Source organism: Hakea prostrata, chromosome 4, assembly GCF_041222555.1.
Source record: "Hakea prostrata isolate BN-2017 chromosome 4, UWA_Hpros_2, whole genome shotgun sequence".
Taxonomy (NCBI): domain Eukaryota; kingdom Viridiplantae; phylum Streptophyta; class Magnoliopsida; order Proteales; family Proteaceae; genus Hakea; species Hakea prostrata.
The window spans coordinates 10,410,645-10,427,970 of NC_142603.1; the positions used below are offsets into that span (position 1 = coordinate 10,410,645).

The 17,326-nt window shown below is 37.9% G+C and overlaps 1 protein-coding gene across 1 annotated transcript; it reads right to left on the bottom strand.

Moving 5' to 3' along the window:
* LOC149017779 (COP9 signalosome complex subunit 4-like) lies at positions 1-14,674 on the bottom strand. The gene is made up of 15 exons (XM_089154226.1): positions 14,402-14,674; positions 14,139-14,296; positions 12,498-12,601; positions 12,326-12,380; positions 11,043-11,135; positions 10,865-10,965; positions 9,525-9,666; positions 3,858-3,902; positions 3,687-3,755; positions 3,474-3,565; positions 3,341-3,383; positions 2,214-2,273; positions 979-1,038; positions 389-498; positions 1-291 (listed from the first exon to the last, which is right to left on the bottom strand). Exons 1-14 carry the CDS (start codon positions 14,529-14,531, stop codon positions 406-408), a joined length of 1,245 nt encoding a protein of 414 aa, XP_089010352.1. The 5' UTR covers positions 14,532-14,674; the 3' UTR covers positions 1-291; positions 389-405.
* Between the last annotated feature and the right edge of the window lie 2,652 nt (positions 14,675-17,326).

Below are 17,326 nucleotides of genomic sequence, written 5' to 3' on the forward strand. Positions count from 1 at the left end.
AGCTAAAACATGATGGTTCCATTGTATCCTTCCAATTGAATTTTCTTTTCCAAGTCAAACTATAGCACCAAAGCATCATATTTGATTTTATCTAAATGCTAAACTAAGAGCTGCTATACAAATCAAAAGGCTAAAATGTTTAAGTGACGGTGTAATTGTATCCTTCAATCGGACAGACGGCAAAGCCAAAGTAAGAAATTTGAATTTTGGTTGTTGATAGAAGCTTGCTTTTGCTCATGAACTATGCTCTGGTGCATTCAGACAGAGAAGTAAGATGATAATGTCTTCATCCTGAAAATCAACAATGCAAACTAAATAATTTACAAATAAAAGAATAAGATAACATTAATGGACAGGTGAATAGAAAGTCTAGACTCAAACAACATACTTTCATTAATGCTAACTCTACTCTGTTTTGTTGGTGGTCTCTGAGGCAATGATTTTGTTAATGTTGAAGCTGCTTGCTATGTCATTAAGAGATTCACAGACCGACAGAACCTGCAACGCAAAGTGTCAAACTACAGTTCAACAAATAAAATATAAAAAAACGTGATCATCGCATTATATCACCTTGCCAGCTTTCACCCTAGTGAGAAGTGACTACTTTCTTAACAAAGTCAGATGGTAGAAAAGATCTATATTTTTCTTGATGCAACATCATTGATAGGTTGCAACACCATAATGATACTGTTATCACTGCCAGAGAAATTATAAATATGATTCAGGATGGGGCAATGGTAGCTATAGGCCATAACATCCTAGACAACAGGCACGTTGTATTCATTCATTAGATCAACTCTGTCTTGATCTTCTAATCCTTTAATTAACTCATTACAATATTGGCCTCCACCATAAGGACTAAGGACTAGAAACAGAAATGAGGGTTGCTTGGAAATTCTCACCAGAAGGCTTCATACTGCAACTCAACCCCCACACCCAACAAGGCAAAAAACACACTAGGGAAGAGAAACAACAAACCTGCTGATCCCATTGTTGCACCTCGTCAATGTCATCATCAAAATGAATTAAACGCGCAACCTGAAAATGGGGATTGATAAACTCAAGCAACACCATTTAGATAACAATAACTAGACAGAGAAAGAAAAAAAACTTACTAAACTACAGTTGAAATACTTAAAACTCCCAAGCCAACAGCCAGGTTCTATAGTTAGTAAGGCTAGAAAATTTGGTATTCAGAACTATAAAAAATGTATTTGCTGTTAACAGAACTTCTGTTTGACATCACAATCTATTTGATTGATGGAAGTCCTCTCTCACATATAAATGCATCTTTTTGTCACCAAGTAGTATAGTTAAAAATTAAAATTATACCATTTTCTAGGTTGCCCCTTTTAATATTCCAAATTGTAATTTTACATCACGGTAAAAAGGTACTTTCATTAGAAGTTGAAAATGACCTACCATTATGTCGTTTCAAATGGTTGTCAGACTCATCATCCATGTGAAATGACATGCTTTACCCTCAGGAGAAAAGGAAAAAAAGGGTAACAATCTTGCATAAACAACCTAGGGGACAATAGATTAACTTCAATCACAGCCAGACAAGAAACTTGAAGCAGGCTCCCTTTGCCACTCTGAAGCAATAAAGCAAGCAGCAAGCAAAAAAAAAAAAGGGAAGTGTACAAATGCATCCGTTGTACTCCTCTGAAGCCCGAAACATGAGTGCTTAGCACAAAAGGGATGTGCAAATGCTTTGTAATTTTTCACTCTGCAGGCACAACCTCTATCCTTCATCTAACCCCAGCATGACCGAGGTGATCCCTACATACATGTTTACAATGATCTGTGACTCTGCTCTCCCATCTCTAACCATATATTCACAGTGGGGTTTGATGGGTTTATAATTTCTAATTTTCAGGTCTCATGGGGTCAAGATTTAATGGAATTCCTGGTGATTTCCCTTTGATATCTCTCCCAATTTCATTCGCCATCTTAGGCTTCAGAGCATTAAAGATTAATGCTTCCCAGACTAAGTTTGCAGGCCCACATTAGGCATGTGGGAAATGCTGTGTACCACAAGCATGTTGGAAGCCACTCAAGTAGAGCCAAATTGGGTACAAAGGTAAGTTGGTTTTCATTTGGCCAACATCCAAGGATGCAATCATGGACGGTAATTCCCTCGTCAACAGGAATATATGCTCATGATTCAACACAACAAGATTTGCACTAGATCCATAAGAATCAAATCATACCTGATCGATGGATCCTCTCATTCTATCATCACATATCATGCTTGAAGCCATCTTTTCAGCCTGTCAAGTAAATTAGACAAAGAGTTAACATCACAGAAAATCAGAAGTAAAGCATGTCAAGTAAGATTTTTGTGTGTAAGAGAGAGACAGAGAGAGAGAGAGAGAAGATGCTTTAATAACAAATAACAAGCAAACCTACAGTAACTAATGACAATAAACACTAGTAGCAAATGGAACTCCTATTGCATATCTGTAAGAGACATACATGTTAAACTCTTTAAATATAGCAACTGTAGATTAATTGTACTAGTTGAAGGGAAAAGTTGGTAGGGTGGCTCATCTATTCTAGAATGTTGCATGTCAGGTGGAGCTGAAATGTGGTATACAGCTAAAAAAGCCCCACACCAGAAGTGAAATTTCAGCCGAAATGAAGTTGGAGAAGTGGCAAAACACAGCATTGAAAAATCTGGAACTACCGAAGAGATTTATACACATGGATGAGTAAACAATTGGACATGAGGATGAGATTTAACACATGGAAAATCCAGACCATTCTTAAGATACCAACAGTAAAAGTTGCCGCATCATCCTTCAACAAGGCACAGATAGATGATGATATAGATAAGGTTACTCCTTCTGAATTACCAAAAAAATGTAAAAGCTGTATCTGATGATATAAAACATTTTCAGGAACCAAGTGAACCTCTTCTTCTGCAGACCCCTCGGAAAACCAAGAGGCACATCAGCTTCAAAGCTATTCACCCTACATGTAGCAATTTAACATTCAAATAAAGGAAAATTACCCTAATAAAAGCCCAGAAATCTGAAATGAGCAATAGGTTAGTAGGTATTAAGAAAAATTATTAATACCAAATTTTAAGGTAGATTCATATATTTAAAATAAATAAAAAAATGTATGGGAAGAAGTTGCAACATGTATTTGACTGAGAAACCAATTTATAGAGCTACAATGAAAGTGAAGGGGAAAGATTATCCCACCAGAGAGAATGAATCATGATAAAGAGTTTTATCATTGGAAATAATGGCGAAGTTGTTTCCACACCCTCACAAATAAAAAGCCTGGAAATAAGCAGATGATCAATGAAACAGAATGGTGGAGATAGTACCTTCTCAGGAGCAATACCCAACAGAGTACCAAGCTCCTCAAAGCTACACCAGTAACAAAATTAAAAGAGGAACAAAAAAGAATCAGTAGATTTATAATTGCATTAACAGTGACATTAGCATAAAATCTCCAACCTTATGTTTGCATAAACTTTGCTTGCACAAATAAGATTGTGTTCAATCATGACACGATCAACCACAGTACAATTGTCGGGCAAAAGAGCTTTCTGTCACAATGTTTCAACAACAGAATTACTGCATATTCCCCTCAGAATAAGAAAAAGCAGCTGATACTGAAGAATTACTGTATCTTCCTTTAAAAACAAATAAATCCAGGAGACTGAAAACCTGGTAATCATGTAGCTCTTCAGAAAAAGCATCAATTTCTGATTTGCTCAAAATCCTCTTGAGATGCACCTGGTAAGATACTTCATGATAGACTATCACATTCCTTGAAAATATTTGATCAGGTGAAAGGAAACAGAAAATACGTGTTCTGGAACAGTAAGTAGTTTATACCTTCCGCAATATTGGGTAAATTTTCAGCTCTGCGCAACCTTCATCCTGGTAATGGCCCAACATTTAGCATCATATCTTATTTGATCAACATGTCTAAAAGCACCCATAATATGTTATACACTTAAATTCAAAAGCCATGGATGGATGTCCATCAAAAACTTTAGGGGGGATAAACAAAAGTGACGAGAAGGATTAAGCATTTAACCATCAAAAGGGAGTGATGTTAGAGATTATAAGCATTGAATCCAGTTGACATTCCCCTAGATTTAAGAGGATCAACTAGAGATCATATTCTAGTACGTGAAAATTGCGTGGATCAGGAAGAAGGCTAGGTTTAGGTCAAAGTTAGTGTTCGATGGTAAGTTTGTGATTGGTAAGTGATAAGACGATACGAAAGAATGAGAAAGAGAGAGAGAGAGAGAGAGAGAGAGAGAGAGAGAGAGAGAGAGAGAGAATAAAAGGGGATTCAAATGTAAAGACATCTAGAGATGAGAGAATTGTGGGTTTAAGAAAAAGGAAAAAAGATGGAAGGTGGGACAAAAGAGTAAGAGAATTTCGGAAAGAAATAATAATGCAATAAAAGATTTCATAAAATCTTAGGATAATATGGAAAAATTGGAAGGAGATCTTAATCTTTGACTACTTTGCAGGCCCTATATGTGCACTTGAAATTTCTTTTTTCTCTCAAAAAGAATATAAATAAACCTAAGCCCTTGATCATAAATAGTTTCCTTCGAATGATTGATCTAGCCCAGACTTGCCTTTCAATCCACTTTAGGCCCATCACGCTTAGAATTGGACTCTCTTCGCAATTGAGAATTTAGATGGACCTCTTTAAATGTAAAATTGCATGTATTGCACACATAATTCAAAATATTTTGTACGTTCAAAAATATCCTAAAATCTGCAAACAACAACTAAAGCCCAAGGTAGCTCTAATCTAAGTGAATAAAATGCACATAAATGTGCTCATCACAACCTTGTCCTACCTTATTCCCTATACATTCTTTCAATCTAGACAAAGCTTTATTTCCTACATCCTTCCAGACAGATCCCATGGCGAAGCCCTAGCCATCCTAACCGAATTTTGGCTAGTTACCCTACACATAGCCACCCAAATTCTAGTTGCTTAACTAAATATCCTAGAAGAATTGGTTACTGGTTAACCTCCTATTAATCTAGGATTGCATTACCTGGACTTATCCTAATAAATCAAGCCTATTCTGGAGATGGGTCTACATCACAAGTAAGCAATACTAGCATGATAATGAATGAGGCACTAAATGTATGAGTTGATAACAACTTTAAAGTTGTTATACAAATAAGTTTTACATGAACCACTTAATAACTTTCTTCTCTTTTTCCTTCCTCCCCAACTCGTGGACTTACAGAGTGAGTAAAAGGTACTCAGTTGACTAGGAAAAACCAAATATTTGATCAGATCAATCACTTCAATTGCCTAAGCAAGGAGTAAACTGGCTGGTGAAGATTGGCCGAGGGGAGGGCTGTGGGTGGGAATATATCGAGGTAGGGTACAAATAAGCAAGCAAAAGGCAAGTAAACAGGCTTTAAGCGGGGCACTGCCAATTGTTGGGGTTGCATATCCCAATTGTTGTTTAGCGGCTTGTCCACTTTATTCTACTGCTTAAGGGGGAAGGGATGTAAATGGCATCCATGAGACAACCTGAGCCCCTTCTCAAACATAAATGATTTTTTTTTAACAAGCGATTTTATATATTGGGATCAGGGTACTGCATAATATAAGGTGGGGCTTCGCCCCTAGCCTCAAGGGGTTTTGAACTCTGACCTCCTACTTAAAGGTGTTGGGACATAAGGATATTTTCCCTAGCTAGGATCGTAATCAAAGCCAAGGAAGCCAAAAGATGTTGGTCACCATTTGATCTTTGAGTACAAAACCAAATTATAACTTCAAAGATCAGAGGGAAGTCTGATGGAAAATATAATAGAACTCGTGTAAAATAAAATGGTAATAAATGAACTTGGTAAAATGCATGACAATATTGAAATAACACAGACTACAAAATATTGCAAAATCATTATGAATTTAGGCTCTCTTGGCATAACTTATAGTTATGTCTATGACCTATTTATGAATAATCAATTATGTTAATAGGTTATGAGTGATACACAATTTTCATTTGGTTGCAATAAGACATAATATGTTATAAACAATAACTAGGTTTGGAACCATTAGGTGAATAATATATTATGTATCATCAATTTGGTCTCAAGTTTATTCCCACAAATCCAACCGTGCTCCAGGCCAAGATGGTTTTAGTATGGGTTTCTTCTCTAGTGTTTGGGATCTTATCAAGGATGACCTTGTGCGTGTTGTTCGTAGTTTCTTCCCCAATCCTTCCCAACTCTCTTCTGTCAATCAAACTTTTCTTTGTCTCATCCTTAAGAAGGCGGGTGCCTCCTCTCTCTCTAATTTTCGTCCCATCTCCCTTTGTAATCTCCTCTGCAAATTCATCTCCAAAATCCTTGTGAACCGGCTTAAGAAGGTTATGCCTAATCTGGTCAGTGCCAATCAAACAGTTTTTATCTTGGGTCGGAGTATTGCGGATGATATTCTTCTTTGAACGGAGATTGTCTGCGGGTTTGAGAGATCCATCCACTCCCCTGCTGCTCTCCTTAAAGTTGATCTCCACAAAACCTTCAACTCCATCCACTGGGATTTTATTAGTGATGTTCTTTCTGCCATGAGATTCCCTCATTCTTTTATCCATTGGATTGAAGTCTGTATCTCCACTCCATACTTCCCCATCATCACCAATGGCTCCCCAACTGGATTTTTTCGCTCTCATGTCGCCATTGGACAAGGCTGCCTCCTCTCCCCTCACTTTTTCCCTTTGGCCCTGGAAGTTCTCTCCCGTCTCCTTCAATTCAAAACTAATCAGCTCTTGATTTCCCCAATTCCTAAATGCAAATCTCTCAATCCCACCCATCTCGCCTTTGCTAATGACCTCATGATCTTCTTCAAAGCTGAACATAGCTTTATCTCCTCCATCATTTCAGCCCTTTCGTTCTTCGAATCCATCTCTGGTCTCAAGGTTAATCTTGACAAATCTACTCTCTTCATATCCGAGGTGTCTAATCCTCTGCTCTCTAATCTCCTAAATCTCTCTGGGTTCAAGTCTAGATCCTTTCTTGTTGTATACCTTCTTGGTCTTCCTCTCATTCCTGGTAGACTCTCTCGACACCACTGCTCCCCTATGTTTGATCACATTTGTAAGAGTCTTCACTCATGGAAAAGTAGGCTCCTCTCTTTAGCTGGTAAGGTTGAGCTCATCTGGTCTGTCCTCCAATCCTCCTATCTCTATTGGTGTGGTATCTTCCCAATTCCCAAGACTATCTCTTCAGCAATGCAATCCCTCTTTTGTGCCTTTCTCTAAAAGGGTCAAGAATCCTCACAATTCCTTCGCCCCATCACTTGGTCTAACATCTGTCAACCTAAATCTGAGGGGGGCCTTGGAATCTGCCGGAACCAAGAGGTCAATTCAGCTGCTTTGCTCAAGCTCATCTGGAAAATTGTTTCTAAACAAGACTCCATTTGGGTTGATTGGGTCCACTCTTCCTTCAAATCTAACTCTTTTTGGACTATCACTATCCCTCTTAACGCTTCCTGGATCTAGAGAAAACTTCTCCTCTTAAGACCTCGAGCTCTCTTTGCCATCACCACCCATGTTTCCTTTGGTTCCTCTACATCCTTCTAGCTTGATCTGTGGCATCCGATGGATATTCTCCTTACACTATTCCCCCTTGCATTGTCTATGAAACCCGCATTCCCAAATCAACCCCTCTCTTGGCATTCATTTCTAATGGTTCTTGGGACCCTCTCCCCCCACCATTGTCTCACATAAGTATGGAACTCTCCCCCCCCCCCCAATTTTACCCTCCACCCATGATACTTTAGTTTGGCTCCCCTCCACCACCAAATCATTCACCACATCTTCTACTTGGAACCTATTTCGTTCCCCTTCTCGCTCCCCCTTGCCCCCCCCCCCGGTTTGGTTCAAAGGTTATATTCCCTGTTATTCCCTCTCCCTTTGGCATGCCCTAAACTTAGCTCTCCCCACTGAAGCTTTCCTTATTAGCTGCCATATCCCTGCTAACCCCAACTGTCTCCTTTGCTGGAATGGTACTAAGGACGTTGAGCATCTATTCTTCTCTTGCCCTTTCTCTAGTTCTCTTTGGAGAAAAGCCCTTGCTTCCACCTGGCCCCGCTCTAGTCGCTCATTTGGGTTTGATTGTGATTGTTATTTGGGTTTTGAGTAACTTTTCAAGTACCTCTATTTGTGACCGGATCGGTAGACTTGTTTTCTATGCAATGGTCCACCATTCGGTGGGAGCAGGGGGGGGCGCACCCCGACCGTAAATCCGCTATCCGAATCCGAATCCGGCTAAAATTTAGAGAACGCATCGGAATCCGAATCCGAAACTTTATCGGATATCCGATAATAATCCGATCCGATAAAATATCCGATTATTGATTGATAATTGTCACTTTTTACATTTTTACTATATTTCTATTCCGATTACCGATGATCCGATTCCGGTATCCGAATCCAATTATCATCTTTTTAAAGAAATGTTAAATACTTTCTCCCCGGATAAATTTATCCGGTTTTCCGATCCGATGCATTTCCGATCCGATCCGATTTCCGGTAGAAAATTTTCGGATCGGATACCCTTAACGTCGATGCGTTTGGAGGCGGATTTCGTTCTTTTGGTCTAGTCCAAATCCCACTCTATTGACTTGATTTGGAATGCTATCCACTTTGATGTTTCTGCTAGGATTATCTCTATTCCCCATCCCCCGGTTGTTGATTTCCTTAGGAACAGGCTCATTGTTGTCTCCTGGGGTCTCTACTCCCATTCCATTCCTCTCTCTAATCCTCCCCCTTTGGGATCCTTCTTGTAGTTCGGTGTTTCATTTAATTTAATTATTTATTCATCCAAAAAAAATTTTGGTCTCAAGTTGTTTTTGGTTTACCTTGTAAAATATATATCAGCTTTAGTTTTGGTTTTGACTCACTTTTATTGTTCTGGGCTAGTTTTGATATCACTAAAATCTTGTTAAAGTGGAGATGGGAGCAACATGGAGGTTGGAGATTAATGGTACCTGTATAAAAAATAAAAAAATAAAAATTAGTTTATGCTGATAAAAATTTATTAGGAATTTATCTTTAAATTGATTTATTTAACGAGAAACAAGGTTGATAAATCAACCCATATACATCGATTTATGTTTATAAGTCAAATAATCATAAATTTAAACTGAACCAAAGCCTTATATAGGAGCAGGATAGCCAAACAATAAAAAACTTGCATCATTCAGTTCCTTTTTTGGGAAAAATTCTCTCTCCCTTGTACTTCTTCACTATTCACTCTTACTCCCCCTCTCAAAGGTTTCACCTCCGATTCTCCCAAAAAAATGAACTTTTACCTCTACTTCTCCCCTGATATTTTAAAATGGTCAAATTACCCTACTTTTTATTTTGGGGTCCTATTAAGAAAATATAAATTACATAAGAAAAAAAAGAGACAATTCTACTGGTATCATGCATTAGGATTCTAATTTCAAAACATTTGAAAGTAATTGAACATAAAATGACTTGTCAAGTATCTCCTGAATATTTATACCTGAAAAAACCAAGCAAGAAGACGGGTACGTCGAGGACCAGCAGCAGCCAAAATTGTGCTTTTAACAGCAGAATGCAGAGATATATGCGCATCAGTCTTGACTAAGTCCAGAGATTCATCAGATAACCGCCTGTGTTCCATCCTACAGGGGAGTATAAAAGGACATTTTAGATATATATACATAAGTCCAAAATGGTAGAGCAAATTTTCTCATTCAATATAGAAGATTCATGTAGATGAACGTACACTCAGAAGTAAGAACCCAGATAGAGTTCCTATCCGCCTCAAGAATTTAATTCCATCTGAAAGATCATAATTCTCTATAAAAGCAACTGCCTCACCCTTTTATTATCATGGTTCTAAATCTCAGTTTAATCGCAAAGAGATATATCATTTTCAAAGCAACCTGAGCTGAAACCTCAAAATGGGATGGTGCCAGGTATTGATGATTTATATCCAGGTTTATGTTTCAAAATATCAGTTTAAAACAACCTAAGATGAGACCTCAAAACAGGATGATGCCAAGTATTGGTGGTTTACGACCAGCTTTATTTTTCAAAGAGAACGTTTCGACATATTTTCCTACTAAGTAGAGGTGTTTTGCCACAAGTTGTTTTACCCAAAATACTTCATTGACCACCTCTTTCATGCATTCTTATGCCTTAGATGAAATATCCCCTTTTTCTAGCTATTAACTCCCTCATGGTGGCAGGGAATACGACATTCAAGTAGGCTTCATCGGTTTGAGAAAGTGAACGACAAATCCCAGTGATTGAAGGTTAAGTACTAAGTGAATATCCAAACGTCTATTCATGTGATTGCCCCCATCAATGGGACCGATGTAGGGCCCAATCATATTCCAAATCAGAATATGGTCCTGGCAAAGAAATCCATAGTGAGAATCCAGTAGAAAGTCAAGGAAAAATCTTCCTGTTGTTGGGAAGGAACCTTTTGTTGATGAATAGATTAAGCAATTTTCCTTCACAAGTGCTTCAAATGCATTTGTTAAGAGAAATCCTCGTAAGTCGCGACAGTTCATTCCCACCACAGACCATTCTAACAAAACCTTAAGAAGAATCTTAGCATCCTTAAGAGGATCCAAAGTGCAGCTAACAAAACGTAACCACATTAAATGAATCCTAACATGGTAAGACTTTCTAAACAATTTCTCTACCCTTTTAAACATGGGTCAGAGTCAAAATTATCCATTTGAAGTGAAATCAAAACCAACACAGAGATTTAATAAATATAAATAAATAAATAAAACCCTACATGTTCACTTGAAGCATAATATACCTACAACCAAAAGAGCTTCAGAAACTAGATGAACATGTACATACTCATCTTGTAAAACTCGCATTTTTATTTGGTGAATATCATAGTAATGTAGAGCAGCTCCCAAGAACTTCCTTTTCACCTCTAAAAGCCTTGCGCAACAAACCTGTGAATGAGGGGAAGAACCAGAAAAAATTGTTTTACAAAACATGCAAACCTCTCAGGCTGAAAAGGAATGCTAACCTTGTGTGGCACTTTTAACCCTTCAAGCTGACTATAGTTAATTAAGAAAGAGGCTTCTTTAACGAAAGCTTCTGCATTTACATCATCATAATCCTGCAAAAATGAAGGAAGAAAAGAAGTCTACCTTGTGACACTCAACAATATTCAAAAGGGAAAACAAAAAAGAAGTCTAAACCATACAAAAAGCATACAGACAACATCAAGATCCGTGCAATACATGCTTTTGGATCAACCAATTGAAAAGTTCAACCTATATCCGAGGCAAAATGTATCCAATTAATGACCCTAAACCAAGGAGCAAGATCCGAGTTCTGAAGCTGGTTTTGACTAGCCACCTAGCCAAAACCAAAGACATGGCCAAGACGGGTTAACACCATGTTGATTCCAGGGACTTTTGAGGTAAAACTCAACATGTGATGGGCTGATCAAAGCTGATTGAAACCACAAAGACTTGTCGAAACTAGCCGAAACTGCTAAAATTGGTTAAATTTGTTATAATTTTCCATTTATTGGTTAGAATTATTGAAATATTGTTGAAACTTATTGATGCCAGAAACTTTTAAAACTATCCCATAGTTTCATCTAGGTTCTTGGCATACCAAGATTTAACCAAAATTTTGGCCTATCTCAGTTGAACTTGAATCATGCTCTGAATGTAATTTCAGTGTGACTAACCTTAATCTCAACAACCAGAGCCTGTGAAAAAGAGAATAGAGGCATTATGATGAAGCAAAGAGAGAAACTAGAGCCACGATGCAATGGAGAAGTAGTCCAATACTCTTGCCATAGCCTAGTCCCATTACATGTATGGTAATATGGTACTACAAAATCTACTCTTAGAAGGAAACCCACTTAGAATCATTACGACCAAATATTAACTAAACAGCAATCACTAACTTGGAGTCATGGACAACGACAACTTAGAGCAATCCCACTTTCAACTTAACAGCAAGTCTTCCCCTCACTGTACAGTATCCAAAAATTAGTATTACATTTTTTCCTTGGACCTTGTCAATCTAACTTCCTTTGCCTGTGGCCCTGTATAGCTAAAGATACCTTCTTTCATCACTTACATAATTCATAGCAAATGAAAAGAAAAATGGAAGGATACCATGTTCTTGAAGAAGAGCCTATTTTGGTAGGCACAATCATTTAATCAGAATACATTTGTCATTTCTCCTTAAAGGCGTCAAATGCTTGATCTGGCCTACTGATTGTTTATAATGTTCTGACTAAAGATCCTTTTGAAAAACATCTCTCAATCGAACACAACGTCAAATTACCTGAAGATATAAGAAAGCAATACGGTTGCATTTGAATAGCTTGTCTTCCACAGTCCTAGCACAAAATATACAGTGGTTAATTAGACCATATGGTAAGAAGCTGTGGGATTATAACAGGACAACACAAGAATTCTTTGTCCACGACCACCAAACAAGAAGCAAACTCACTCACATGATTCCAGAATCTAGATCAATGCCACTAAGCATTTGAGCTGCTAATGACCATTGTTGCTTAGATTCATACAGATCAGCAAGCTTCTCTCTGATAAGCAACACCTGCCAGTTAAAACTTCTGTCATGTCCCATCCAGAAAATGAGGTTGACATCTCCAACAATGTTGACAAAGCACAGAACATATTTAATTCCGAAGAACTATTAATATAACACCCCCCCCCCCTCAAGGAACAAGGATTGTGATTCCTGGTAAGTGCATTAGCTTGAAGTTGAAACCCCTTGCTTTACCATTCAAATCCAAAAAAGCACAGGTTCATTATGTCTCCACACAGACCCCACTAGTGGGATGATAAAATCTCTAATCTATCTCCCATCAGATTCAGATACTTAAAGGCAAGAAAAATAAGAACAAACATGGTACTGAATAGCCTTACTCTTCATATGGCAACCTAGATGAAGGATATATAAAATGCTTCCCTTCAGAAGAAAGAGAGAGGAGTAGACGAGGTACAGTTCCTACCTAACTTGATCTTCTAAATCTCTCCACGATATAATGTTGGGGGAAAAAATGGCAGCATCTAATAGAGGTGAGGTAAATGATAATGTAACTCGAAGGGCCACAATCCAAAACAGAGAGAAACAACCTCATGAGGAACGACTGTTCTAATTAAAACAGAACGTAACTGTTAGAAGAAAAAAAGTAGGATATACAGGGATGTAACTTCTGGCATTCAAATCCATAAGAAGATGCTCTATTAATACTTCCAATGGTGGTGTGAAAGAAAATCAATAAGTGTACCTAAAGCTAGGTGGTAGGCCACCCAGCGCTGACCATTTATCAAGCAAGTTTATGTCATTACATGCCAAGCTAATGTAAAATACCATTGTGGTCTCTGGTGCATCTGTGGGTTTCTCGCATGTTGTTATGACTTTTGCAAAACCATGGTTCAAGATCCCAGTATCAGACCTGGTTTTTGTCAGGCAGAAAGTTGAGTATGGCCAAGATCTCACAGAGGAGGTGTATTTTTTTCACCTTTTCTTCTAACACAAACCCAAGTTCAGGTAGGAAGCATACAATCAATGTAAAATACTGAGACAAAACTAAGAACTCCAAGTTGATGTCGTTTGGATACCTCAGCAAGATTCATTCAACAGCCAAGACGACCCACCACAATACCTTTCACTCTCCCTATAAAGACTTCTGGACTTTTATTGAAAATAAAGAAAGGAGTGGTGAGAGAGGATGAAGTTTTAAGCAATAATTAGGAACCAAAAGTCACTAAGGCAGCAAGTAAAGAACTCAGCTACAGAAAATAGAGCCAGGTAGTGCCAATCACACCATTGTCCTTCTAAATTATCCTAGTGATGTCAATAGCTTACCTGATTTTTCTTTTATAATTATTTTTACTTCTCTCCTAAATCTTTATATTTCTGGCTATAGTTTCTATAGTTGATAACATTTTCTTATAATACAAATATAACTGAACAATTTAAGGGGATTTTTACAAATGTTTTCTAAAAATTGTAAAATTGCAGGGTTTTCTACTTTTCCTTCCTCCCCCTTAAAAATTCTGGATCTTCGCAATAGAATGGAGGTTCACAAGTGATCAACCATGTCGATTGTAGGGTTAATACGGACCACATCTTCGAACCACACAACGGTAGGTTGAATCTGTATCTGATCAAGCGCATAATGCCCAAGCACTTTCTGGGCCTCCGCCCCCCATTCTTCAATTTCTTGCGCAAATTTCTTCAGTATCACTTGCGACACCACCAGGGGGAAGACACCGGATACCACTGTTACCCAAAAAGAAAATCCATGAGCAAAATAATTAGTGAGATGAAATTGAGAAAACAAGAACTGAATAAGGCAAACTTTTAATGGCCAGAGGAACACGTAACTGTAATCAATGAACTTCTTCATTTGTTCGACGTCGTTGGATTCTAAAGTTGATCCGAATATACGAGAGAGTCGTTCAATCTTTTCAACCACGTTACTAATTGCAGAGGCAGCTGCGATTGCGCTCTCCATCGCTTGTCGCTTCTTGAGTGTCAAACTCACTGAAATCCAAACAAATAAACCCTATTCTATACCGTGAATCCCGATGACGATTTGTCTTCTGATGTTTCTCTCCGCACAGATAAAATGAAACTCGATAGTTCCAACTTCGTCTACCCCAGAAAAGAAAAGAAAAGAAAGAAAAGAAAATCCAAGCTCAACCCGACGGCAAAAATTTTCCCGCGCGCCAAATGGTTAGTGGGACCCACAGACGGTTACGGACTAACCTCCGATTTTATCGGAAACATGGCGCACCTGCCCGAAATCAAAACTTTACAAAACCCACGTTTCACATTAGTGAAGATTGAAGAATCAAGTTAAACCCTATGATGGTATGTTAAAGCGGTTAAAGACTAAACTTTCTTAGGGGAGGTCTTGGGTTGGCACCCATTCGGCTGCATTAATATAACAAGCTCCCTTGAGGAGATATAATCAAGGTGTGCGCGAGCTGGCCTGGATGAACCTCAGATCAACAAAAAAAAAAAATTTAATTAAATTAATTTGTTGATTTAACCATATTATGATAGAGTGATAAAATGACCATCCGAGGGTCTTTTTAATCTGAGGGAAATTTGGTTTCCTTTTTCTTTAGGTAAAAAAGAAGTCCTTCAGTGAGAAGAAGAGGATGGGATACAACCAGAGAATCCAAAGCAATCAAATTGTGAATCCACATATTGGAATTGAGCAAAGCCATCGTTGTGAATGATATAGAACCCTCCTAACTAGAGAACGGACACAACCGTTCATCACCCTGAAAATATGACAAAATTGACACTCAACAAACAAGGCGAGACTTGAATATTGAGCATTAAATGTGTAGCACCTGCTGCTAACGGTCGAGTTCGAAATCTTGACAATTGGCAGTACTGAAGTTGAACCGCAACAAAATGGGCATAAAGAATTTGAACTCTCTAGGAATGGGGATAGCTTCTGGTGTGGCCTTATATTGTTGGGCCTTAATTGTAATAACCCCATTAATTCCAACCAATTGCAAAAGTTTTCCCTCCTCAGATCACCACATGTGGTAGTTTTGAGATTCAATGACTATGACCTCTCGAGTCCAAAACCTCTCAACATAGATGGGTTGTCCCTCTATCTTCCCACCCTCACATTTGGGCTAACACAAGCCTTTATGAGTACGTGAGGGTGGGGGGGATGGGAGGACAAGTGATTTGGGTGGAAAGGATCTGTACCTTATGTTCTCTCCCAGTCTTACAATCACGCATTAATGTGACCAGAGGTTTGGGTTAGATTTCTAGGATTCTCTTTAATTACAACCAGATTGGGCTATCCATAAGGTTAGGGTTACTTATGAGATGGTTTGTTTATGGCTTTGGGAAGTTCAAAGTTTAAATTAGGCTAGTTAGGGCATCAACAAATTCACGAATGGATTATTTTAGGATATTACAAGGATTGGATCTATTTGGGAATTTGTATCTCGTGTATGATTTAGGGTTTAACAAAAATAATAAAAATCATATGGGATGAACTATGATTGTTATGAAAAAGAAATAAAGTGAATTAGGGTACATATATAATGATTTAAAAAACCCAAACTTACTTTCCAAGGGAATAAAATGATTGAGTCAGGGATGGTTAGAGTTAACAAATATGGGTTCGAGGGTCTTGCCACTACAGGAGAAGAGGTAGGGAATCTTGCGGCAAAGGGAAAGAGGATCCTTGATTGTCAATATAGGGTTGGTAGAGTGGTAGGATCCATACTTCTTAGTGGAGAGGTCAAGGGTTCTATCTTTGCGAACGACAAAACTCCCCCCGGAGGATGTAATCGAGGTGTGCTCAAGCTGACCCAGATGAAACTCAGATACCAAAAAAAGAAAAGAAAAAGGATTCTTGATTGGATCTCAAAAAATTATTGAATGAACTTAGTGGTCAAATTTCTAAAATACCACATGTAATGATCTGAATCCGCACAAAAGATATCTAACATACCAACAAACAAACATTCTAATATGATCCATGAGCAGTCAAACTTAGAGATGTAAGCAGAACACAATCCTGGAATGCCTCAGCAATGTTGATGATCATTGCCTTAGCTGTATGTTGCATTTTTGCAGTATAGCTAAGCTTTGTGAAATATTTGATTTTAGAGCTCATTTGATTTGATATTCATACAAATATCCGAGTCAAATTGAACAAATAACCTCAATATGGCATTCATTTCTATGAACTGATGCAATCAAGCTTACAGTGATTCCATGAACCTTTTAAAGGAAGAATCCCTCTAATTACATGTTTAGGTTCTGTTTGATTTGTAATTCCATTACGATCAGAAGCAACTACAATCCATCCCCCATCAATTCTTGCCAAAGAAAACTAGTGATCGTGAATTTTAAATTAACGGGGATTGTATGGCAACTTAATTTTAAAATTATCCGAGGTTTTGGCATATTTATAAGTCTACATTGAGATACACAAAAAAACGGAGGGGCATTCTTGTATTTTTATATCAAAGCATAATTTCTTATTTTGAAACATTAAAAGTTATCCAATAACATCCCTTGAATTGTTAAATTTATCAGGTAGACCCTCCCTCCCCCATTACTATCACAATTAGTCTCACCAAGTTTAAAACACCATCCATGAATGGAAAAAAATCATATGTTGTAACACCATCCATGAAAAAAATCATTTGTTGTGCACAACAATGTACATAGATGCCAAACCCAATAGTCCGGAATTCAAAATATGATTTCAAATTTAAAAAGTCCACAATAGACTTGTATTTTTTTTAAATTTTTTTTAAACAT

What these genes read in the sequence shown, in the direction of transcription:
- LOC149017779 (XM_089154226.1), bottom strand. Translation starts at nt 14,531, where the DNA reads ATGGAGAGCGCAATCGCAGCTGCCTCTGCAATTAGTAACGTGGTTGAA. An exon ending in TTCTTGCTTGGTTTTTTCAG is followed by an intron (nt 3,903 to 9,524) that starts GTATAAATATTC and finishes GGCCATTACCAG; the next exon opens with GATGAAGGTTGCGCAGAGCT. An exon ending in AAGAGCTACATGATTACCAG is followed by an intron (nt 3,566 to 3,686) that starts GTTTTCAGTCTC and finishes ACATTGTGACAG; the next exon opens with AAAGCTCTTTTGCCCGACAA.